Source organism: Phanerochaete carnosa (genome assembly GCF_000300595.1).
Source record: "Phanerochaete carnosa HHB-10118-sp unplaced genomic scaffold PHACAscaffold_1, whole genome shotgun sequence".
Lineage (NCBI taxonomy): Eukaryota > Fungi > Basidiomycota > Agaricomycetes > Polyporales > Phanerochaetaceae > Phanerochaete > Phanerochaete carnosa.
This window is the reverse complement of record NW_006767628.1, coordinates 3,813,709-3,835,396: the sequence shown is the minus strand read 5'-3', so window position 1 is coordinate 3,835,396 and position 21,688 is coordinate 3,813,709. Positions and strand designations below refer to the sequence as shown.

Here is a 21,688-nt window from a genome sequence, read left to right as displayed (position 1 = left end):
TCTAGGTCGTCGTCCGAGGCCATGGTTGCTTGCACGTGGCTCGCGTTTACCGTTGGCAAACAGTGTCAAATAACCGCCATGCTCGTCAACTTCTGGCCAGCCTTCGTTAACCTCATCTCAAGCTGGAACTTCTAGGTATGTACCGAGCGTATTTCTTGACCTTTGTACCGCGATAAACATCTTGAGCAGTCGCTGGGTAATCTGAGGCTGTCGCCCAACGACTTAGCGTGGCCGAAGGTGGCATGGTCGAGTGGAAGGACGCGTTCAGCAAGGGCGTCGCGTGCTTCCAAGCTCAGAGATACGAGGACGCGTTGCGGCTTCTGTCCCACGTATGTATGCTCATGAATTATCTCCACCTTTGCTTCAATTTTTCCACCGCACAGGCAATCAACCTTCATGCGCGCGACTCCACCGTCTTCGATTCCAGAGCTGCAGTTCACGAGAAGCTTGGCCGCACGAAGGAAGCCCTCCTAGACTCAAAACAGGTCATCAAGCTCTCACCGGAGAGATGGCAGGTTGGTTGCTCTTACTTTCGAGCGACCCTTCTCGTCTCATGGACTTACTGGCAGGGCTACGCACGTTCTGCCCGATTGTTCTTCAGCATCAAGAAATTCGAATCAGCTCTCAGAATGACCGATCTGGCGCATGAAAGGATCAAACCTGAAGACACCAAACGTCGCACGGAGCTCGAGGCACTACGTTCTGACATCGAGACTACCCAGGCCGCTCACACAAGACGGCAGCGACAGCGCGCATGCACGGCGTTTTACCATTTCGGAAGACTCCCTGTCGAGATCGCCCACGGCATTTTCTCCCTTGTCGTCGAGGAGGATCATACACAGGTTGTCGTACTGGGTCAAGTCTGCCGCGACTGGAGATGCGTCGTGGTCGAAATGCCTAACTTATGGACCCATCTGTCGCTATCAACCGTAAATCCAATAGTCAAGGCCACGCTTTGGAAAACACGCAGCAGAGGCAAACTGAAGGCTCTGTGCATTCGAAGTGGGGATGCAAAGACCATGTGGGCTCTACAAGTACTCGAAACTACATCCCTCGATGGCCTTCAGACGCTATCTCTTGCCGAAGTGGATATCTGTGCCCTCCGTCAGCGTCTCCCTCTGCTATCGCACGAAATCATCTGCCATCTTGACAGGTTGGAGCTGCACAATCCTCTTCCGACGATGGACATTCACCGGCTATTCCATTCACCGACGCTACAGCTTCGCACTCTAAGTGTGCGCGGAGTGTTTATACCATGGGGCGACCTCACAGAGCGCTGTGAAAAGCTGACCACCCTCTCATACCATGGATGCTTTAACGCTACTTATCTCCACGATCTAACATCGTTCCTCCAGCGAAATACTCGCCTAGAAGTCGTCGAATTCTTCGCTGGCGAAGATGCGATGTCGTGGAAATACCAGTCATTTGTCTCAACGCCTGTGCATCCGTCTTCCACGGATCGAGTGCCCCTGTCGACTCTCACGAAGCTTGCCCTGGGCGGTCCTTTCTTGGGCTCCGATTTGTTCTGCAAGCTCCTCTGTCCAAATCTCCGGTCGTTGCACATCTCGAAGTGGACTGGCACAATAGACGTTCCCCTTGATCATGCCCGTACTAGCTCTGCGGCTGCGCCTCTCGAAGAACTCATAATCGACCGTTGCAGCCTCTTGGATCCTACTAGTCTCGTGCGTTTTCTCGAGAGCGCAAAAAACATAAGGACGCTGCATCTTCTCGGCATGACGAATGCAGGGGTGGTCCTCCAGTCCTTGGCGGAACCGAGGAGCAACGAGATCCTGTGTCCGCAGCTCACCCATCTCAACGTCTCCCATTGCCCTGACGTCCGTGATGGCCCACTGCTACGACTCGTGAAAGTTCGTTTGCCCCTCGAATCGCTGCACTCCGCTGAAGACATCGAGCAAGGGGAGGCCAGACTTCAAGCCTCGCCACGACCCTCCCCGCTTATGTCGCTCATTCTTGACGGCTGCCAGACAATCACTGCCGAAATTCTACCATGGCTTAGGCAAAACGTGCCTCACGTCAGGTGCCAGTTCGCTACGAAGAAACAGGCTAGTTGGAAGCGGTAGTCATGACTCCAGACAGGATACTCTATGTACTCTGGACGATTTCTAGACAGGCACAAATTCATTCTAAGATTCGGGGGGTGTAGCTGGTTGCGAAGTATCAGTCGACCCAAGGCGTTTGACACTCTGACAGTGCTCTCTGTGTGTCTTCCAGTGCAGTCTTTGGCATTCGGAGTCGCAGTACCTGCGAAATGAGAGCCGTCAAGTCGGCGAAACAGGACGAGCAGAATCTGAACGTACTTTTCCTGCCCGCATCCGCCACACTTCTTCAGAACCGCGCTCGGTCTGGAGCACCAGGAGCAAATCATCGAAGGGACAGTGCTGGAAAACGGCTCCTTGAATGCCAGTTGACTAGGCTTTGCCTCTGTAGCCGATTCATCCCAGCCGTCGAACTTGGCAATCCATCTCGAGAGTGAGTCCTGCACCTGGTCTGAGTCTACCGCGTGATGTCGACCGTTCTCACCCGCTTTCCGCCCGAGGTACCATTCGTCCGAGCATATTAACAACTCGGCCCATTCCCTTTTGCCTGTGCGGTGCGCTTCTACGAGGTTCCTGGTGAACCTCGCGTAGTAGCGATAGTAGTTGGCCGTAACGCCAAACAAACGAAGGAAGTCCCCGTTAATCTCTAGCTCCTTCATCGCACGCTGATGTTTCTCGTCAGGGTCAAACCAACTTGACTTGCGGAATTGTACGTGCCTGAATGGACGGCGCCTTGAAGCTCGTTGCACCGCCCTCAATAACGACGTGCGACAAGATGTAGACAAACAGATGGAAACACTTCATCAAGCCGTCCGGGGGGCCATTGTCCAAAATCCACTTCGCATCAGAGCGAGCGCACACAAGCCAAGGGTACACAGTTACAGCTACAGGGCTGTTCGTCGTCGCGCCCATGACTTGAGTCCACGCGGCCCCGACGGCCACCCCCGTAAGCTCGATGCGCAGCCATTCCGGGATATCAGAGCACTTGAGACCCTTCTTCGCCAGGCGTAGGCGCAAATCGGGTGCGATAATGGGCCCCTCGGCCCTGGGGAGGTAATAGAACAGCGGGCATTGTGGATGTCTCTCCCTCGCGGAATTACAAAACTCGTACAGCGTCTTCTCACCTTTGTAGCAGAGCGTCTTCCACTCCAGCATATCGGCATAGAGTAAGTCCTGTTTCGACGGCGAATCCTGCTCGCGCAAGCTCTTGTAGCATCGTTGAGCAAGCTCGACCCATGGTGACTGCGAGATACAGGGCTTGCAGCTGGGAATATGTCCACAATCGGGGCAGAGTATGTCAGGGAGAGCGAATCGGTAGTCGTAGATCAAGGACGCCAGTTCATGGCCCAGAAGAAGGGGATCCGTCTCAAGATTGTATCGGACGAAGAGTGCGGCGTACGCGGCTCTTCCCCGCTGCAGCTGTGTCATGAATAACTTGTCTCGTCCGTGCTTGTCCGCAGCTTTACGAAGTGTCTCGGGTAGATCTTCTATCTTCAGGTTATTGGCTATTAAGACCGTGCTTATACAGTTCCGTTTCGTGTCTTCGGGCGGAGAGTTCAATATCTCGTTCCCTGAAGCGTCGCGATCCCTGAGGTGCATCTTGGTTAAATTACACACAACTTGACATCGCCGCTCGAAGTCCTTGCTATGCATGAGGGCGGCCATAAGCGTGACGAAGGGGTACATATGTTCGCACTTCTTCACGGTGTCGTACGGAGTCGCCGCGAAGCACATCATCGCGTGTTCGAACATGAATCGGGTCGCGTGTGGGCCTTTGAGAGCACTGAGCAGGGCTCGTACCAGTACGACTACGTCGAAAGAGGCGCCGAGGGCCCGTGCGGCAGAAGCACCGTGAGCGAAGATACCGGTCGTGATGGCGAGTGTAGTAGGGTCTTCCAAGTGTTTGAGCGCATGTTTAAGAACAGCTGGTGCTCCCCCAAGAAAATTAGAAGGAACTTGCTTTCCCGAGATGAAGACGATGGAGTTCAATGCACGTAGAGCGACATGGCGTGCATCATCATCCTCGACGAGAGTAACCAGGTGCCGGTAAAATCCTATATATCAAATCCCTGTTGAGCCTTTGAATATCGAAGCGAATTTATGACAGGCGGACCTCGATCTAGTATCTTTGTTTGCAAGATGGAATCGACCATACACATCTTGGTGTAGATGGCAATGACAGCACCCATGACCTTGGTATTCCTCGTACGCTTAGCATGCTTAAAGGTATCTTCCAGAAGTTGTTGGATGGCGGGCAAATCTGAGTGCACTTTCTTGAGGCCACTGCGCGTCGTGAGGTCTGAAGAGGGAGGTAAGCCTGATAGTTCAGGACAGATTCGCAGGATACGTACCAGGTAGTTTTAACAGACCACATACTTGATCCGCGATTTCCACCCAATCATCCGCAAATTCATCCGCAAAGACGTGCGTAAGTGACTTCGGTGGTTTACCTCTAGTGGCCTTACTACGCGAGCCACGACTGCTTGAGCTACCGATATCGTCTGGAGAGTCCTGCATGGCCTGTTACAGGCAGCCAGAGGCGAGGAAGGATTACACAGATATGGGCAGTGATTGAGCGAGGACAGCCTCAGAATTTACAGCTCACGACAAGCTTCAGGGAGTGGGAGGAGATCAGAAACAAAAGATTTTCAGACACAAATTGTATCACGTGCGCTTATGAGACGCGACGCGACGCGGCGGTTCATTAGAAGCGGCCTCGGCAGTGTCCAATAAGGTCATGCATCAATAAAGCCTGCACATTGGCTTCATATTCCTCGATAGAAGCATATTTTTGATGGGTGAGCTGCACAAATTTACGCAGGCTGCTGGCCGCACGGAACTGTCGAGTCAAATTTGTTGTTTCAAACGGCTTATTGATGAGTGGCACTTATCTCAAAAGTCTTGGAAGTATAAACAAATTATATGGGTCTTCCAGAGCATCATCTGATCCAGATGCTCTGTCGATGTTGCTGTCGTCATCTCCGAGCCTCATCGTACGATGATAGCTCCTCAATGAGCCTTCCTGGTGGCCCAGACCCAGATAGCTTCCCAATATGGCCCTCTACCCGCCAGCCCCACTCGTTCCCCTCTTTCCATCTGAATACATCCGCACCAAAGTTGACCTCTAAATCGCAGGCACCCTCTACTCCGATGGCAGCGTAGACGTCGTACCGTGCCCGTGGGATGTACACACCGCCAAATGCATCCGGGAGGCGTAGGTCATTGTACGTGAAGAAGATGCTCGACGATGCGAAGTCGTATCCACAGCCAACCGTATCCCCGGGTTTAATACGCTTCAGGGTGGGCGCATAGTCCCGTCCACCCTTTGGATCCTCGAAGAATTTGCGCATGTCATCGAGGTGTAGACCGGCGGACTCCCGGTTCCAGCCTGGAAATCGCCAGTCTGGATATGGCCTGCAGGCAGTACCTATGAGAGAGGGGTAAATCAGGGCGGCGCGTCACTAGGCGAGTTACCAGGACCCACCAATCGCAATGATACCGCTCATTCTGCGTATGTGGACTTCGTAGTAGGTACCTGACTTTCCTTGAATATCGTACAGCCCTGCTAGCAGCGGTAGGTTGCTCAAGAGACACACGTCACCGCAGTCTTTATCCGTTACCACCTCTGTTACGCCACTGCCTTTCTCCCCGCGGTCGGTCACGATTTGTCCGGAAAATCGGCTCGAGGTTGGCTGCTCCATAGTCCATGTCTTGCACCCATCGGCAACGATGCGCTCCACTAGTAAAGAAGAGAGTAACTTCGGGAACTCCATGGGATGTTGTTCGCAGAACTGCTCAGCAGCCTCGAACTCGTCGGCTGGCACATCACTATGAAGCCCCCATGTGTGCGACTCTTCAGGAGCTGGCGTCCATGCTGGTGGTGCTTCAGATAGAGGCATAGAGGCAGGATACTGCTGTCGTGTATGATGTGTGCGCGACTTGAACCAAGACATCGTCCTGGTGGATAGCGGAAGAGTCAAGCTGTGAGCTGACGGCTGCGGTTCTGAAGCTCCACCCTGAGATAGGCTGCACAGCCACGTGTAAACCCGAAGATCACCAGTTGACAATAGCTCACAAGCACTGACCGTATCGAGCATTACTATACATGTATCATTGTGCATCATCGGTCTGATCGGCTGCCAAATGGCCTGGCATGACGCCACGAAGGCACAGACACAGAGCGCTCGCCGAACGTCACCAGCGTATTCGCGGGATGAACCGAGAATATTTTCTGGCTGGCGATGGACCACTAACTATCCTGTAGCTCCTCAAGACCGAACAACTCGACTGTGTTTCTCCACACCTGATCTGCCAAAGACTCCAGAGCTATACCATGCAGCTGGCTGACCACCCAGGCGACACCCCCAATAGCTGACGGCTCATTGCGACCCTTAACCGGCTTGCCATAGACAAAGGACTCTGGTTTTGTCGCTTGCGGGAAGTATAGCGAGTTCAGAGGTGGTGGGAGTGACTTGAGATGCCGTCTCGATGCTTGCGTGCTAGTCATCGAACACCATGGTGCATCTACGAGAAAAAAAAAGGTCGGTGTGGCTTTTCACATCGTTCAGCCAGGAAAGCGCACCGGTCTCAAGCATAAGCTTCTCAACAGGCACTGATTTAGCGGTAACAAGATTTGCTTCGGTTTTCAACGAGCATCCGTTTAAACTGGTGATTCGAGTTAGCTTTGGCTGTAGAGCTGGAACATGGCAACACACCCAATGTAAAAGCCCATGTTAATCTATATTCGAGAGATGCATCAGAAGCGAAAAGTAAGAGCCTCTCGGCTGACGCACCAGTTCCACTGCCTCCTCAACTGTTCCAGTGAAACTGTGAACGACCCCGCTATTTGCCCCAACCCCTCGACCGCCGTCTTCTCCAAACCCTTCCTCGCGTAGGATACTGACGAGGTCTGTGTGGGCTGCCCGAGAATGAAGGAAGAGTGGTAAATGCCATCGTTTTGCGAGTGAGAGCTGTAAGCCTAATGTAATTGTCAGGACGGCTCTTTCAGTGTATGATGTACGTACGGAAGTACTTCTGTTGAATATCGGGTGCCGCGAAGTGTGTCCTGTCGTAATCTGCTCATGTACTTATGAGCTTGTAAAATCTTTGAGTGTAAAGGAAGAAGACACACCTAACCCACATTCACCGACACAGACCACACGTCCCTTGCCCTTCAGATTGCCTTCGATTAGCTCGTCCAGCTCCTTGAGATATCCGTCAGGACCATCTGTATGCTGCTCAAACTCTCCGGATCGCGTCGGGTGACACCCTACAGTAGTGTAAAGCCCATGTTGACGCGACAGTTCCAGTGCTTCTCTGGATTCGGGCAGACTGCCTCCAGTTATGATCATGGACTTAAGACCGGCTGCCTGGGAGCGTTTGAGCATGTCCTCGAAATCATCTGCCGCGCGCAGGATTGGCACCATCAGCACAAATCATCGTCCCTGTTCAAAACACCAGTTACACACCTTCATGTTTCTTCTTCCCATGATGATATCCTCTGAAAACTGCGTCCGTGAAGTTGACTATTCATGCAATCTCAATCGGTCTGCTTGGCTAATCGACTCCATTCTAGCATACCAGCTATATCTGACTATGCGTCAGCCAGCGCTCCTACATAGCTCTTGCATAGAGCAATAAACACACTCACCTATAAACTTGGGGATATTAACTGCTTGAACGATGGTAGGCACCGCGACAGCCGTAGCGGACATGGTGGCACGAAATGATGAGCGCTTCTCGCAGAGCTCGCAGTACTAGTAGCCGCTTGCGGCAACCTCCACCTAGGCCTCATATATGATCATGAATATGGAGATCGCGTCAGATGTCCCACACCAAGTCTCGAGCTCCTTCCAGCGCAGGGATGGAGGGGCCGGAGCTGTAATCACAAGCGCGGCTTGACAGCTTCGGACTAGAACGACCACCACCTCTCAGGGCTCCGAGAAGGGGAGCACGGAAAGTAAGATAGCCGGACCACCCGAACTTCTTAAGGTGCAGAACTGGTTCTCCTGCAGGTTCTCGCCATCTGCGTTCTCGTCAACCCCTGCATACCTTGTGAATCTACCAGACTCTGACAGATCATGGAACGCATCAAGCAAGTCGTGTCGCACCTTACACCAGGCTCCTCAGGAGGGGTTGCTGCATTGGAACGTAAGAGCCCAGACGATGTGGTCATAACCATGGCCATCCGTTCTCCGCTCTGCAAGGCGAAAAAGGGTGGTTTCAAAGATGCCACGTATGCTCTTGTGTCCTTCTTGTTGTACTTGCTCTGAGGTTTGCGCAGTTCGGAAGAGCTTCTGCTCGAGATGTTCAAGCAAGCTATCGCCCGCTCGACTATTGATCCCTCCTTGGTCGGAGACATCACTGTTGGCACCGTGCTGACCGTCAACGGCGCGTACGAGGCGCGTGCAGCGGCCATGGCGGCTGGTTTCCCAGAAACTGTTCCAGTCCAGGTCATCAATCGCTGGTGCTCATCGGGTCTCATGGCCGTCACGGACATCGCCAACAAAGTCAAGACCAGTCAGATTGAGATTGGTCTTGCTGTCGGTATGGAGAGTATGTCCTCCAAGTACGTCTATTCCAGGAATTCTCTGGCGCGTGCAAAAATGGACTCTGACGGATGTGATTCCACTCAGTCCGGATTCCGGATGGAAACCGCGCAGCGAAGCACTGAAGAACCATCCCGCTGGACAGGTTTGCGCCATGCCTATGGGCTGGACCTCCGAGAACGTCGCAGTGGACTACAGCGTCACCCGTGAGGAGATGGATGAGTTTGCTGCGCTTTCATATCAGCGCGCTGAGAAAGCGCAGAAAGAGGGACGCTTCGAACCAGAAATCGTCCCCTTCATCGCTCCAATAGTCGATCCCAGGACTGGCGAGCGCACCGTGCACGTCGTAACAAAGGACGACGGCATTCGCTATAGCACCACGAAAGAGTCATTGCTGAAGATACGCCCTGCCTTCCCTCAGTGGGGCCGCGCTCAGACTACTGGTGGAAACGCTAGCCAAATCACTGATGGTGCTGCAGCTGTCTTGATGATGAGGCGGAGCAAGGCAGAAGAACTTGGTTTGAAAATTCTGGGAAAGCATGTTACTACAGCGGTTACCGGCGTTGCTCCTCGTGTCATGGGCATTGGTCCAGCATATGCCATTCCCATGGCGCTGTCCCTTGCGGGCATCACTAAGGATGATGTCGACTTGTATGAGGTGGGTCTCGGGGAATAGGCTGGCTTAAGGCCGCGGGGCTAAAAGGTTATTTGACAGATTAACGAGGCATTCGCGTCGCAGTATGTCTTCTGCCTCAAGGAGCTCGGTCTTGACAAGGAAAAGGTCAACGTAAACGGCGGCGCCATCGCGTTCGGTCACCCGCTTGATAAGTCGCATTCTTTTCGCATCACGAACCTCGGCTTATCTGGTTCGGCCTTCCTTACGCTGTACAGGTACCAGACAGGTTGCCACAGGTCTGCACGAGCTCGGTCGGAGAAACGGCAAGGTAGGGCCGCGCATGTTAGACGCATGGGCACCAGCTAACGATCTCGGTGCTTCCAGGTTTTGGTGACATCAATGTGCATTGGCACCGGCATGGGCGCGGCAGCTGTCTTCGTGCGGGAATGAGAGGCCAGAAAGGAGCTCGAGCGGAGATGTCACGCCGTCTGCCCCTAAGTGCCGCCTCATCCGGAAACATTCGCCATCATGCATTCCCCGACGACCTGGTCTGTACTGTAGCTATTGAGTGAATACAGGCATCATGGTCGAGCCGTCTAGCTCGCAACGGGCACTAGGAATTTTCTCTAAAGCTGACTCTGCGCTGAGGAAATACTATAATCAAGAGGGGATGCCGAGTGCCGGCGGGCCAAGAATAGACAGACAACCGAAGGCGACTACAAAAGCGCGAGGCGGGCGCTTTCCATCGTTTCCATCGTTCGACATCTTTTCTCCCCTTCACCACCCTTTCCAGCCCACTGCGTGCCTCTCCTTCCGCTCCTTTATAATCTGTAGGGGCACAGCAGTGCTATGGCCCCAAGCTACCACAACGCTAACTCTCCATACGGCTCCGGCGACCCATATTATAACGAATCGTCTGGATATATCACTCCCATGCCTGCCAAGAAGCGCACCAGCAACTGGATCAAGTTCGGCATCCCTGTAGCCATCTGTGTCATTGTTGCTGCCGTCGTGGGCGGTGTCGTTGGAAGCCGGAACCATAACTCGAGCTCCTCGAGCGTGTCTGGCGCAGCCGGTGGGTCGTCGTCGGGCGACCAGGCCGCCGCATCCGCCAGCTCAGCTGCCTCGGTGAAGAAAGCCATCGGCATATTCCCGACAGGCACAGACAGCCTGTATCTCCTTCCTCTGTACCCCTCAACAGTGAGCCCTCCCCGCTCCTGACGTCTACCAAGCGTCTAGTCCTCACATGTCTTGTATTTTTCAGACAAATACTGCCGCTTTCACCACCCCCACCTTCTCCACCGATAGTGCACTTTTGTGGCCTGACGACCCCTTCCAGCCATCTAATCCGAGCCCAACGAACGTACGACCAGACCGGCCGCGTCTCATCGCCCCAACGTACAAGTGGCAAGTCCTTTCCCAGCGCATTGCGACCGATCCGTATCTCTCGGAATGGAACGATACGATTTTCGGCAACGCGACGGCGTGGTCTAACCTCGAGCCCGTCCAGTACTTCATGGACGGCTCCAGTGGTATCCTTGATAACTGTCGTTATGTGAAGGAACGGGTAAAAGCTTGGTCTTATGCCTATCGGATGACGAACGACACCAAGTGGGTTAATCGTACGTGGACTGAACTGCAGGTGAGTTGTGGCCAGTATGTCGTGCGATTTGATAATTTCTTACGGCATCATTCAGTACGTTGCCGGTCCTGACTTCGGCCCCAATAACTCTACCAAATGGAATCCCTCCCACTTCCTCGACACCGCCGAGATGACTGCTGCGTTCGGTATTGCCTACGACTGGCTTTACGACGTCCTCACCGCGGACCAGAAGAGCACCATTCTACAGAACATGCTTACCTACGGTCTCAGCCAGGGTGTCCACGCGTACCAGAATGTTATCAGCGGCGACTTCTCCGGTTGGTGGGCGAACAATATCACCGGTAACTGGAACTGCGTCTGCAACAATGGCATGACCATGGGTGCACTTGCGATATTAGGAGACGATACGAGTGGCACCGCCGAGCAGATCCTTGGCTATTCCATCCCCAACGCCTTGACTGGCTGCGCGCTAGCCATAACGGACGACGGTTCCTGGACGGAAACCGCAAACTACTGGTATTTCGGTACCACCGGTCATGCAGAGATGGCCTCCTCTCTCATGACAGCTGCCGGTTCGGATTTTGGTCTCTTCACAGTCAACCCATCCATCAACTTAACCGGCTTTTACCACATGCATACTTCCGGTTTCGGCTCTCTCTTCAATTACGGTGACCATGGCCCCAACAAGTACAGCTCTACTGCCAACAGCATGTTCCTGTACGGCGATCATTATCAGCAACCTCAGTACATGCTCTTCCAGCGTGACCAGCATGACGCTCCCGACCCATGGTCGATGTTCTGGTACGACATCACGGCCTCTGGCGCATTCTGGGATGGCCTGTCCCTCGATCGCTTCTTCGACAACCAACTCGACCAGTGGGCCGCTTTCCGCAGCTCCTGGACCGATGAGAATGCTCTGTACGTCGCTATCAAGGCTGGTCAGCTCCAGAACCACCAGACGCACAACGACCTCGACTTGGGTGACTTCGTCATCGACGCCCTTGGCACACGCTGGGCTGGTGAACTTGGATCCGGAGATTACAACTCCATTGGGTACTTCTCGAGCGATGATCAGGAATCGCAACGGTGGTTATACTATCGCAAGCGCACCGAGGGCCAGAATACAATTTTGGTCAATGAGCTGAACCAGAACGTCAACGCGGAACCCAAGATCGTGAACTCTGGTAGTACTGGCGAGGCACAGGGCTCGAGCACTGTCTACCAAGTTCCCGACCAGTCCACCGCCTTCTGGGTCGCTGACCTTACCAGCGGTTATAACGACACGTGAGTACATATACTACAACTTATCTGGCGCTTGTCTGACATCGTTCTGCAGTACATCTTTCCTGCGTGGTATTCGTACTTTGAACAAGAGGCAGCAGGTGCTGCTCCAGGACGATATCACCACATCTCAGCCCATCATGTGGCGTATGCACACTAATGCGACGGTGACCATCGCTGCAAACGGCACGACAGCGACACTTCAAATCGGTGACAACACGATGCAAGTGCAAATCCTAAGTCCGAGTAGCGGCGCCACGTTCGCTACAATGGATCCCGTTCGCTTCCCTGACGATCCTCCTCTTCCCGCCGGCGCCGTCGACTCTCCTAATCCTGGTGTCACGGTTCTTACCATTAGCCTCAGCCCGGGTACTTACAGTCTGCAAGTCCTCTTCAACCCCATGTGGGAGGGCATGTCGGCAAGTGACTTTGTCACGCCGCCGTCTGTCCCCCTTGATCAGTGGACGCTGACCAGCCACAACTGAACGGACAGCATTTCGGACAGATAGACTGATCGAACATTAACTTCATGACGTCTCTTTCTTCCTGTTTGAAGGACCTCTGACGCCTCGTTTCGATGTCAGTATTACTAGCACTTTTCTTTCGCTTCGGTCTCGCTGCGCAGGTAGGTACGCTTCGAAGTACTGTAGGGAGATTTGCAGCCGCGTAATGCATATACCACTACAATCAATACTACCACGAGCATCACTGCGTGCACGTCAGAGGGTGTCTGGCACCGTTCGTTCGCCGACGGTAGGGAGGGACAAAGCATGGGCGCCTGTGGCTGACAGGTGGTGTAAACTGATGGCTACGGCTTCATGTTGCCTTGGTTTCTTCAACTGCTCATCTCCCTTCCGCTCCGCTCCTCCCCTGCACGCACGCCCTGCAGTCAAACCGTGTCCACTCTTTTTTGCTCGCCTTCCTTTGTCCCCACGGCTTCCAAGAAAAACGCTTGACAATATTGAGCAGGGCCCCCAACTCTAACTCTATTCCTCTCGTAAGCCCTCGTTCTTTCCCCACATTATCCTTGCTTTCCGTTCTCATCTTGCTTTCTCACCTGGCTGGTCCTCGTCCCTCGTCCTGCGCATCGCTTGCCCCGCCTTTTGCTGCTTATCCCCAGAGACTTTCTATTTCACGTACAGCGCCAACATGTTCGTCTCCAAGCCTCGCAAGGTTTCCCTCACACTCTTTTGTTACCTCGCCTTCGTTCTGGCCATTGTCACTGTCGCACAGGCCGACTCAGCCCCCCACCCCATCGCTGCGCGCGACCATGTCTACCTGAACCGCATGATCAAGAAACGTGCATCTATACTAGGCGACTTACTCCCCGGTACGAATGGTGCAGCAGGAGACCCGCCTACCCTCAGCGGCACCACCACGACTGGCGCTGCTACGACTAGTTCAAGCACCGCCGCATCTTCCGCTGCCACGAGCCAGAGCTCGCCTGCTACTTCTGCCTCAAGCAGTGCGACCAGTGCCAGCGCGTCGCAGACTTCCGCGTCCTCAGTATGTGACAGCTCCCAGAAATAGATGTCCTCGGCGATGTTAACATGCCCACAGAGTGCTGTTTTGTCCTCGTCGTCCTCGTCCTCGTCCGCGAGCAGCTCTGCCGCTACCTCGTCTACGCAGTCGTCCTCGACTTCCGCATCGAGCACCACCGCATCGACGACTAGTACTGTTGCTCAGCCGACAAATACCCCAGATACCCCTCCACAGCCTGTCACAACGTCGAGCGGCAGCACCGACAGCACCGACAACACCGACAGCACTGACAACACCGATGCCGACGCAACGAACTCCCAAGGTCGTGTTACCCACACAGTCACATCCTCCCTCGCCGATACCACCAGCACCGGTTCTGCTCAGCCTGTATCTGGCGCGACGTCAACGTCGACCAAGGCGGGCCTCACCGTCTTGATTGTCATCGCGTCCTGCGTCGGTGCTATCGCGGTCGGCTGGACTATCATCCGCAAGTGGAAGTTCAAGCCCTCGACCAGCTTCGAGGACCGCATGGCTCCGATCGACTGGCAGCCCTCCACCGGTGCCCCAGACGACGACATCCCCGGACTCCGTCGCAACCCTTCCTCCGCTTCGCACGGCTCCTTCCACTCCTCTGGCCACAGCGAGGAGAGCTACGGACACGGTAGCAACAACGGTTACGGCGCTGGCTACGGTGCCCAGCACGGTGTCTCTACCCTCCAACCAGTCCCAGACCACGACTTCACTGCTGGTCCGACGACGCTTGCGCCTGTTGGCGGCTACGCCGACCTTGCGCGCGGTCCTTCGCCGGGCCCCCAGATGACGGAGCTCCAACGCGGTCCCAGCATGAACAACGGCTACGGCGCGACTTACGGCGGCCGATACTAAGCCTAGGGCGGCCCTTCAGTGCGGTAGTAGATGTTGCCAGCACTCAGGAAGTGGCTGAAGAGACATGCTACCGCCGCTTTGGAAGTTTGTATGGATATGTTGCTTGAACGAGGTCTTGAAGTTTGAGAGGATCCCTACCTTCATATACCACGGACTGCCGCTCTGCCTGCACACTTGACCCAGTCTTGATCTGCAGACGAGCGTCCGTCCGGCCTTCTTTACCTCCAACTGCTTACTTCCTTAACGCTTGTCTTGGCTCGGCCTTACTTATGAATATTGTTTCTCTTCATCTGATGCTTGTTTTTACTTCTCTTCCACAAGCACTCGTCATCCGCTGGTCGATCCCGTAATCTCTATTGCTTTCACGATGTTTGCAACCTGTTCTAGCGTTTTATGTTCCACCTGTGCGTACACACAAGACCTTGTTCTGTTCGGTATCATGTTATTAGGATCGGTCGACCCAATCGTATGTGTGAGTGTACTACTCCGTAGCAGTGTAAGTTCCTTCTGTACATTGCGTTCAGGCCAATACATCGGCTTCCTCATCGTCTTCGCCGTCTTCGCTACCCTCGTCGTCATCGCCACCGCCAAAATCAAGAGCCGCAAATCGGCTCCTGCCCGTGGAGACGAAGGTCTCATCGCTAAAGTTCTCATCATCCTCATCCGCGTCGTCACTGAGCGCGCCGAGCGTCTCTTCGTCGTCGCTCTCGGGTGCATCCGTGGCGTGCATGTGCGCCTCGTCCTCGCTATCACTGATCTCGAGCGCGTCGCCGTCGTGGCTGTGGGAGACGATCCAGATGCCCGCGCCTGTGGCAGGCTCCTGCTGATGGACCTGCATCCGCACCGCCTCCTCGTCCTCGTGCATCACGCTGCTGCTACTGCTGCCGGTGCCGCTGCTTTCCGACGGTGGCGAAAACGCCCACTTGATCCTGCCCTCTGCGAGCATGCGCAGGACTGAATGGGGGGCGAAGCATCATATGAACATCAGCACAGCCCTCTCCCGGAGACGCGCGAAAAAGAAAACAAAGGAGCCGGGTTTTGGCACGTACTGTAGTTACCGGCACGGTTCACGTCTGGCCGTCCCGCCTTGGCTGTCACCCAGCCCTTCTTGAGGGCGAAAGCGGTCAGGATGTCCATCGCCGTCCAATCGGGCGCCTTGCGCTGTTGCTGTTGCTGTTGTTGGTGCTGGTGCTGCTGTTCGGCGCCGCGCGGCTCACGCCATGTGCGTTTGTCGTCCGCCGGCGCAGCCTTGGCGGCGGGATGCTCCAACTCGAGGATGCGCTCGAGGGGGAGGAGTTGAGCGGCGTGATAAATGCAGAGAGGGACTGCGGAGACGCGGGAGATTGGGAGGACGCCGCTGAGAACCTGTGGTGCAGAGTGTCATCTTGGCTGGTCGAGTCTAATGAAAAATAGGTGCTTGATGCTTACCTGGGTCTCCATCGGAACCAGGTTGGGCATGACCAGTCCTGGACAGTCGACCAGCCGGACCTCATGGGTCCAGAAAAGTGTCTGGAAATGCTTTGTCTACAAGCGTAATTCGAAACTTTTGTTAGCCTAAGCGGAAATTGATGGATGAAGCGTACTTTTCCAGGTGTCTTCGAAGCTCTAACTTTTGGTGTGCCAAATAACGCGTTGAGCAGAGAAGATTTTCCGACATTGGGCTGACCTGAAATAATATTATCACGCAATGTACATACATACACGGTAGGCCATACGTGCCTATAAGTCCAATCGTCAAGAACTCTGGCTCTACATCGTCCATGCTGTCCACATCATCGTCTCTCGTTATTCCTGCTTCGGTCTCGGACGACCCAGCTGCTGCATTTTCTTGAACACGAGGAGCAGCCACGCCACCCACCGCGGCGCCGACTTTACCTCCGCGGGCATGCAGGACAGCCTCCCAGTCGATCTCCCGCTTCACGGGTGCCGTCCACGTCGCGACCTTCTCGGGCATGTCTCTGATCCTCTCGGGTGGTTCGAGGAGCTCAGCATGCGTCTCCCGCAGCGCATCCACAAGCGTCTGGCGGAAGGCTGACGGCAGATGGGACTCGTATACCCTCCGGGCGCCGCCCACAGCTTTCTCTGTGTACGACTCCACCTGGACGACCCGAAGGTGGGGATGCTGGCACTGGAGATGCACGGTCCACGCCTGTGCCCGAGCAGCACCGGCGATGTCGACCTTGGTGAGGACGAGGATCGTCCGCTTCCGGGAGAGGTGTGGCGATGCGAGATAAGATGCGAGCGACGGTGGGTAGTGCAGCAGGGGGCAGCGTGAGTCGAGTAGGACGAGGACGATCTGTGAGATCTCCGTCACACGCCATCTGTAGCAGGGGTGAACATCAGCAGCGCGAGTGATGGTGGACGAACGGGGCTTTGCACTCACAGCTGTCGCCAGACCTCGAGGTTGCGCTCGAAGTTTGTGGGTGCGCTGGGCATACTCTCACCCGACTCAGTCTGCACGCTGTCTGGAGGCTTTTGCTCGCTCCAGGTGTTGACAAGCTCGTCGGTCTGGTCTATCCATTTTTTGAAGAGGCCCTCTTCGTTTTTCTCGACCTCCTTCTTGGACATGTCGTAACGCCATTTGGGCCTTCTAGGGCACGTCAGCTGCCGTTGTACATCGTTCGCGTGATGGTCAGACGAGGCCACGGAAGGAAATCCATCATGCCAGACAGCCGCTTCCGATGGAATGGGGCGCCCCAGCGGGAGGCTGGCCGAGAGCCGTCTGGTGTCCTCGAGAAAGGCTTTGGGCAGCTTCACGAACGCAGACTGCAGCCTGCGCGAGGACTCGGCCGCAGCGGAGTCGGGCTCGGACTGCTGGGGGCGGACGGGTCGCTTGCCCTTGCGGTCGTGCTTTGTCGAGGGCGGTGGGGGCTCGACGTCACCGCGCTTGATGGCGCGTTTCTGCTGGAGCTGCTCCTTCTTCTGCTTTGCAGAGTGCGGCTTGCGTCGTGGCATCGCTGTCGGCGTTGCACGGTGCTCGCGGGTGCGCCGACGAGGACGAGTGTTACGTCTATGACGGATGTCGGCCTGGGGACTTGTCGCGCAGAGATCTGGCGATCATCTGTGGGCGCCTGGGTGGGAGATGGGAGCTCAGGAAATATTCCTGTTGTGGAAGTCATTGACCTGAGTGATCCTCGGTGTGCATGCAGGGAGCCTCTTTTCGTCTGACGGCGTCCCAGAGGCTGATATCCCTTGATATGTCCCCCTCCCTCTCTCCCCCCACCGTCCCCCATCCCGTCTTCCGTCCCCGATGCCGGTTGCCACCACCACATACTTTCAGAACTCACCAGAACGTCCGAGCTACAGCACCAGCCCGCCCTCTCCGGACCGCAAGCGATCCACAAAGCGCGAGGACAAATGGATCATACAGCACGGCTCAAAGCTTCACTCCCTGGGGCGCGACAAGGCCCCCTATCCCTTTTCCTATAACCGCGAAGTCCTCGATATGTAAGCGTCAGAGTCCGGTGTCTGTTCCAGCTGACCGTGCGCAATAGGTCATGCACCGACCACGCGTTAATGAACCGGCTAAAAGGCTCCGTGAGCTTCATTAACTTCAAAGGCGATCCTCCAAGACGCTGTCTGGACTTGGGCACCGGGGTGCGTCTGCTTTCGCTCCGCCTTTCCGCGCGCTCACAGTTGCTGCGCAGCTCGGCGACTGGGTCGTCGACGCGGCCAAGGAGTGGCCCGACTGCACATTCGTGAGTGTACTCCGGCACGGCCTGTCCGCACCCTAACCCGACGTCAGGTCGGCTATGACCTCGTCAATGTCCAAATCCCGCTGTTCGCTCTCGAGGACTCAATAGCCTCGCGAATAGAATGGGTCCATGGGAACTTGTGGGTCGCTTATTACGTTGCGGCGGAGGCAATGCTCCTGACATTCCCCGTGCAGCTTGCGACAGAAACTCCCGTTCGACGACGACGAGTTCGACCATGTGCACATACATGGGCTCGCCTTTGCAGTGCCGGAGAACAAGGTAAGAGCTACGTATGGTTTACCGCAGACCAACGTGTAATGTACCTGTGTTCGCTTCTAGTGGCATTCACTATATCAGGTGAACACAGCCGCAGTCCACTGTCTTCCCAGCTTCTAGAATGACGGCCCTTTTAGGAAGTCTACCGCGTACTGGGGCCAGGCGGCACTGTGGAAGTTATCGAGGAAGGTCGGTGCCTTGGCATCTCGGAAAACTGATGTCCGGTGTTCGTATGTCTAATTCTTCCATCATCTAGATGCGATATTCCCAACGCTCCCGCGATGGTTCACGGCCCCCCTGAATGCCCCCCTACCGCGAGCCCAGATGGGTCCTGACGACAGCGTAGAGGAGAGCGCAATAGCAAGATTGCCGGTGCCTTCTAGCCTCCCTCATGACCACGCTCTGTTGGAACACCTATTTTGTTCTGTATTTCACAGCCGCTTCCTGAACCCGACCCCGAGTTGTGGGTACCCTTCACTTACGCTTCTTTTTCGCCATCACGCTCATAGTGTGCCTTACCGACAGCGACACTTCCGAGCTACTTCACAGCGTTTTTTGGACACGTCCTTTCTCCGCCGGTCATCAACTTTCCGATGCCGCCCATCGCGCCGCTGCAGCTGACGCGGCCGGGGGCGATCCAGCCGGGCGAGCCGCGGCGGCTGTCGGACGCGTCGGAGTGCACGAGCAGCAGCAAGCGGTCGAGCTTCTCGACCGGGTCTTCGGAGCTGACGGGGTTCGGATCAAAGAGGACGCGGCAGGAGCGCTCGGAGTCGGTGTCGACGGCCGCGTCGTCGGTCTCCATGGCTACCTGTCTCGCAGCGGCGGCGGCCGGTAGTGGGGGCGGGTGCACATGTCGCGCGCAGCACATGGCGGCGTACGTGCAGGAGGAGGGGACGCGGATCGGCGGGGCGGCGGCCGTCGAGCTTTTTCCGGTGTGCAACGTGTCGGGTATGAACGAGCACACGCTGTTCTTCCAGCTCCGGCGGGCGGTCGGGCAGGTTCTGGCCGTGAAGGAGGCGATGTGGGAGGAGCTCAAGGAGAAGATCGAGAAGGACGGGCATGCGCTGCTCGCGTACGGCTGGGAGCCTGCTGACTTTGACCCGGAGTCGAGTCGGCATAAGTTTGATGCCATGCTTGAGCAATACAAGAAGTAATCTTTCATCTCTGCCGGTTTAGGGGTACACTGACACAGCCTTCAGTGACATGCAGATCCGAATGTCTCTCTGGCACGCGGTGGAGAAGACTGCTGGCTGGAAGGCACCGCGGCGAGATCCTCTCTCGAAACCGGAACTTCTTGAACAGAAACGCTTGCGGGAAGCCATCGTCCTCGCACAACAATCTGGCAAGGTTCAGGACATGGGTGGACCATGTCGTTCATTACGCCTGTTGACAGGCGTCAAGGTTGTATAAACTCTGCATACCCCCACGGACGCTTGCCTGCACTCGGCCCTTCTCATCACCTGTACTGTCACCCACTCTTCTGCTGTCGTCATGATTTATACCTCCCTTGTTGTATGTCTTAGCATTACCCCTGTACTCTTCGCTGACGTTGTACTTGCTGTGTCGTATGCAATTCGCGCGCTTGTCTGGGCTTTGTGGCGCTCGGAGATCACGCTTCTTGATCGTCTTTGTGGCGTCGTCGGGGAGTGTTTGCTCCGAATGTTCACGGGTGCGACAGCCACGGGCGGCCTGCTCGGTGAACGGAGCGCAAGACTCGCGCTGGCAGGGGAAGCACAAATATCGCGATGGAAAGACATGAGGGAGATGTAGAGCGAGTGATGCGAACAAGAGTCCCTCTGATTCGAAACGAGGCTGGGTCGAAGGCACCCCAGAAAATAAGCTCGGGCGATGGCTGACCGACGCCAGCTGATGCCGATGGCGCGCACTGCCAGCCTCGATACATCGCCAGCATCGTGCAAAAGCGCCCTTCCTGGGCTGGCAGGGGACGCCAACATCGTCTCTGTCTACCACAGCCTACCCGAATGCCTTTGTCCTCCTCAACAAACGACGCCTCTCGACGCCGCTCCTCAGACACATTCTATGTTAAAGCCAGCCCGGTGCCAGGCCCATACGACCCACAGGCGACTCCGAGGGCGAAGAACAGTTCTGGTACCTTTCTGCGCCCCGGAGTGGGCGACAACGCCCTCCTGCGCCGTCGCTCGACAGCCTACTCTCTGGCAGATGAGGACAAGGACGAGCACGAACGGAACAGCCCTGGACGTCCGCATCTAGCAACAGCCAAGTCGGACCGCAGCATCGCCTTCGTGCCTTCGACTCCCCGGCCCAGACTAGGCAGAGCGACGAGCAGCGCGGGCCGCGTGCCGTCGCTCCGGAGCAGCGAAATCCGCGGAGTCGAGAGTCCTGCGACGCCCAGCTCGAGCAAGCAGCCGGATCCTAACACACCGAAAATTAGCTACAAGCAGAGGGTCAAGTTGCTGAGGAGACAGAGTCGCGAGATTTTCGAGCACGTCGAACGTGAGTGCTCTTGTTTTTACATTTCGTACTAACTCATCCACTTGCGTTGGCACTCAGCATACGAGGACCGCATCAACTTCATCCTCGTCCTCGCCCAGACACTCCTCGCCTTCGGTGCTCCCTCCCACCGCATCGAGTCCCAGCTCCAGTCCGCCGCCGACATCCTCCAGGTGAACGTCAGCTTCGTGCACATGCCGAACCTCATCATCGCCAACCTCATGGACCGCGGTACCGTCGTCTCCGAGACGCGCTTCGTGCGCGCGAGCGGGCGCATCGCGCTCACGTCCCTGCACCGCGTGCACCTTGTCTACCGCGACGTGCTCCACGACAAGGTCGGCGTGCGTGAGGCCACGGACCGCCTCCGCAAGCTCCTGCGCGCGCGCGCGATCTACCCGAACTGGATCCGCTGCGCGTACGCGTTCATCTGCGCGTCCATCATCTGCACCACGGCCTTTGGCGGGTCGCTGCTCGACATGTTCATCAGCGGCGCCGGCGCGTCGGTCCTCCAGTTCCTCGGCTTGAACGTGGCGACGAAGAGCGCCATGTATGCGAACGTGTACGAGTGAGTGCGATATCTTACTCACATTGTGAGGCCCGCCTGACGTATTTTCCAGGATCTCGGTCTCGATCATCGTGTCGTTCATGGCTCGGGTCCTGGGCACGCTGCGTGGAGACTGGTTCTGTTACAGCTCTATAGCGTCCGGAGGGGTGGTGCTCATCCTGCCCGGCTTCACGATCCGTTCGTGGTCTTCTTCCTCAGCGATCACGGG

General features: G+C 55.9%; 7 protein-coding genes across 7 annotated transcripts; 4 read left to right on the top strand and 3 right to left on the bottom strand.

Moving 5' to 3' along the window:
- Positions 1-118: 118 nt before the first annotated feature.
- On the top strand, positions 119-2,260 carry PHACADRAFT_111750 (uncharacterized protein). The gene is made up of 4 exons (XM_007390671.1): positions 119-135; positions 190-329; positions 384-515; positions 570-2,260. The coding sequence occupies exons 2-4, from the start codon at positions 243-245 to the stop codon at positions 2,079-2,081; spliced, it is 1,731 nt and encodes a 576-aa protein (XP_007390733.1). The 5' UTR covers positions 119-135; positions 190-242; the 3' UTR covers positions 2,082-2,260.
- Positions 2,261-2,741: 481 nt separating this feature from the next.
- On the bottom strand, positions 2,742-4,679 carry PHACADRAFT_180442 (uncharacterized protein; the record flags this gene model as incomplete). The annotated part of the gene is made up of 3 exons (XM_007390670.1): positions 4,409-4,679; positions 4,171-4,356; positions 2,742-4,111 (listed from the first exon to the last, which is right to left on the bottom strand). The coding sequence occupies exons 1-3, from the start codon at positions 4,572-4,574 to the stop codon at positions 2,742-2,744; spliced, it is 1,722 nt and encodes a 573-aa protein (XP_007390732.1). The 5' UTR covers positions 4,575-4,679.
- An 850-nt stretch (positions 4,680-5,529) lies between these two features.
- PHACADRAFT_168741 (uncharacterized protein) lies at positions 5,530-7,856 on the bottom strand. The gene is made up of 8 exons (XM_007390669.1): positions 7,708-7,856; positions 7,526-7,582; positions 7,189-7,458; positions 7,082-7,132; positions 6,851-7,035; positions 6,773-6,795; positions 6,640-6,722; positions 5,530-6,581 (listed from the first exon to the last, which is right to left on the bottom strand). Exons 1-8 carry the CDS (start codon positions 7,769-7,771, stop codon positions 6,307-6,309), a joined length of 1,008 nt encoding a protein of 335 aa, XP_007390731.1. The 5' UTR covers positions 7,772-7,856; the 3' UTR covers positions 5,530-6,306.
- A 255-nt stretch (positions 7,857-8,111) lies between these two features.
- Positions 8,112-9,832, top strand: PHACADRAFT_247831 (uncharacterized protein). Its single transcript, XM_007390668.1, has 6 exons — positions 8,112-8,292; positions 8,341-8,625; positions 8,693-9,263; positions 9,321-9,429; positions 9,488-9,549; positions 9,606-9,832. Exons 1-6 carry the CDS (start codon positions 8,138-8,140, stop codon positions 9,669-9,671), a joined length of 1,248 nt encoding a protein of 415 aa, XP_007390730.1. The 5' UTR covers positions 8,112-8,137; the 3' UTR covers positions 9,672-9,832.
- Positions 9,833-9,992: 160 nt separating this feature from the next.
- Positions 9,993-12,808, top strand: PHACADRAFT_247830 (uncharacterized protein). The gene is made up of 4 exons (XM_007390667.1): positions 9,993-10,421; positions 10,486-10,863; positions 10,919-12,108; positions 12,161-12,808. The coding sequence occupies exons 1-4, from the start codon at positions 10,071-10,073 to the stop codon at positions 12,588-12,590; spliced, it is 2,349 nt and encodes a 782-aa protein (XP_007390729.1). The 5' UTR covers positions 9,993-10,070; the 3' UTR covers positions 12,591-12,808.
- A 52-nt stretch (positions 12,809-12,860) lies between these two features.
- Positions 12,861-17,427, bottom strand: PHACADRAFT_134794 (uncharacterized protein; the record flags this gene model as incomplete). The annotated part of the gene is given in 8 exon segments (XM_007390666.1): positions 12,861-15,279; positions 15,352-15,426; positions 15,464-15,467; positions 15,481-15,837; positions 15,901-15,996; positions 16,056-16,138; positions 16,174-16,793; positions 16,856-17,427. 8 exon segments carry the CDS (start codon positions 17,425-17,427, stop codon positions 14,993-14,995), a joined length of 2,094 nt encoding a protein of 697 aa, XP_007390728.1. The 3' UTR covers positions 12,861-14,992.
- Positions 17,428-17,722: 295 nt separating this feature from the next.
- On the top strand, positions 17,723-19,853 carry PHACADRAFT_84271 (uncharacterized protein; the record flags this gene model as incomplete). The annotated part of the gene is made up of 10 exons (XM_007390665.1): positions 17,723-17,919; positions 17,967-18,069; positions 18,120-18,170; positions 18,218-18,306; positions 18,362-18,446; positions 18,507-18,524; positions 18,581-18,632; positions 18,700-18,906; positions 18,969-19,593; positions 19,643-19,853. The coding sequence occupies 10 exons, from the start codon at positions 17,723-17,725 to the stop codon at positions 19,851-19,853; spliced, it is 1,638 nt and encodes a 545-aa protein (XP_007390727.1).
- Between the last annotated feature and the right edge of the window lie 1,835 nt (positions 19,854-21,688).

Coding starts and splice junctions, on each gene's coding strand:
- PHACADRAFT_168741 (XM_007390669.1), bottom strand. CDS start 7,771: ATGTCCGCTACGGCTGTCGCGGTGCCTACCATCGTTCAAGCAGTTAAT. Junction 7,133..7,188: donor TGTCGGTGAATGTGGGTTAG/GTGTGTCTTCTT, acceptor GTACATGAGCAG/ATTACGACAGGACACACTTC. Junction 6,723..6,772: donor AACATGGGCTTTTACATTGG/GTGTGTTGCCAT, acceptor TCGAATCACCAG/TTTAAACGGATGCTCGTTGA.
- PHACADRAFT_111750 (XM_007390671.1), top strand. CDS start 243: ATGGTCGAGTGGAAGGACGCGTTCAGCAAGGGCGTCGCGTGCTTCCAA. Junction 330..383: donor CGTTGCGGCTTCTGTCCCAC/GTATGTATGCTC, acceptor TCCACCGCACAG/GCAATCAACCTTCATGCGCG. Junction 516..569: donor TCTCACCGGAGAGATGGCAG/GTTGGTTGCTCT, acceptor ACTTACTGGCAG/GGCTACGCACGTTCTGCCCG.
- PHACADRAFT_247830 (XM_007390667.1), top strand. CDS start 10,071: ATGGCCCCAAGCTACCACAACGCTAACTCTCCATACGGCTCCGGCGAC. Junction 10,422..10,485: donor TTCCTCTGTACCCCTCAACA/GTGAGCCCTCCC, acceptor TGTATTTTTCAG/ACAAATACTGCCGCTTTCAC. Junction 12,109..12,160: donor ACCAGCGGTTATAACGACAC/GTGAGTACATAT, acceptor ATCGTTCTGCAG/TACATCTTTCCTGCGTGGTA.
- PHACADRAFT_247831 (XM_007390668.1), top strand. CDS start 8,138: ATGGAACGCATCAAGCAAGTCGTGTCGCACCTTACACCAGGCTCCTCA. Junction 9,430..9,487: donor CGCGTTCGGTCACCCGCTTG/ATAAGTCGCATT, acceptor GGCCTTCCTTAC/GCTGTACAGGTACCAGACAG. Junction 9,550..9,605: donor TCGGTCGGAGAAACGGCAAG/GTAGGGCCGCGC, acceptor CGGTGCTTCCAG/GTTTTGGTGACATCAATGTG.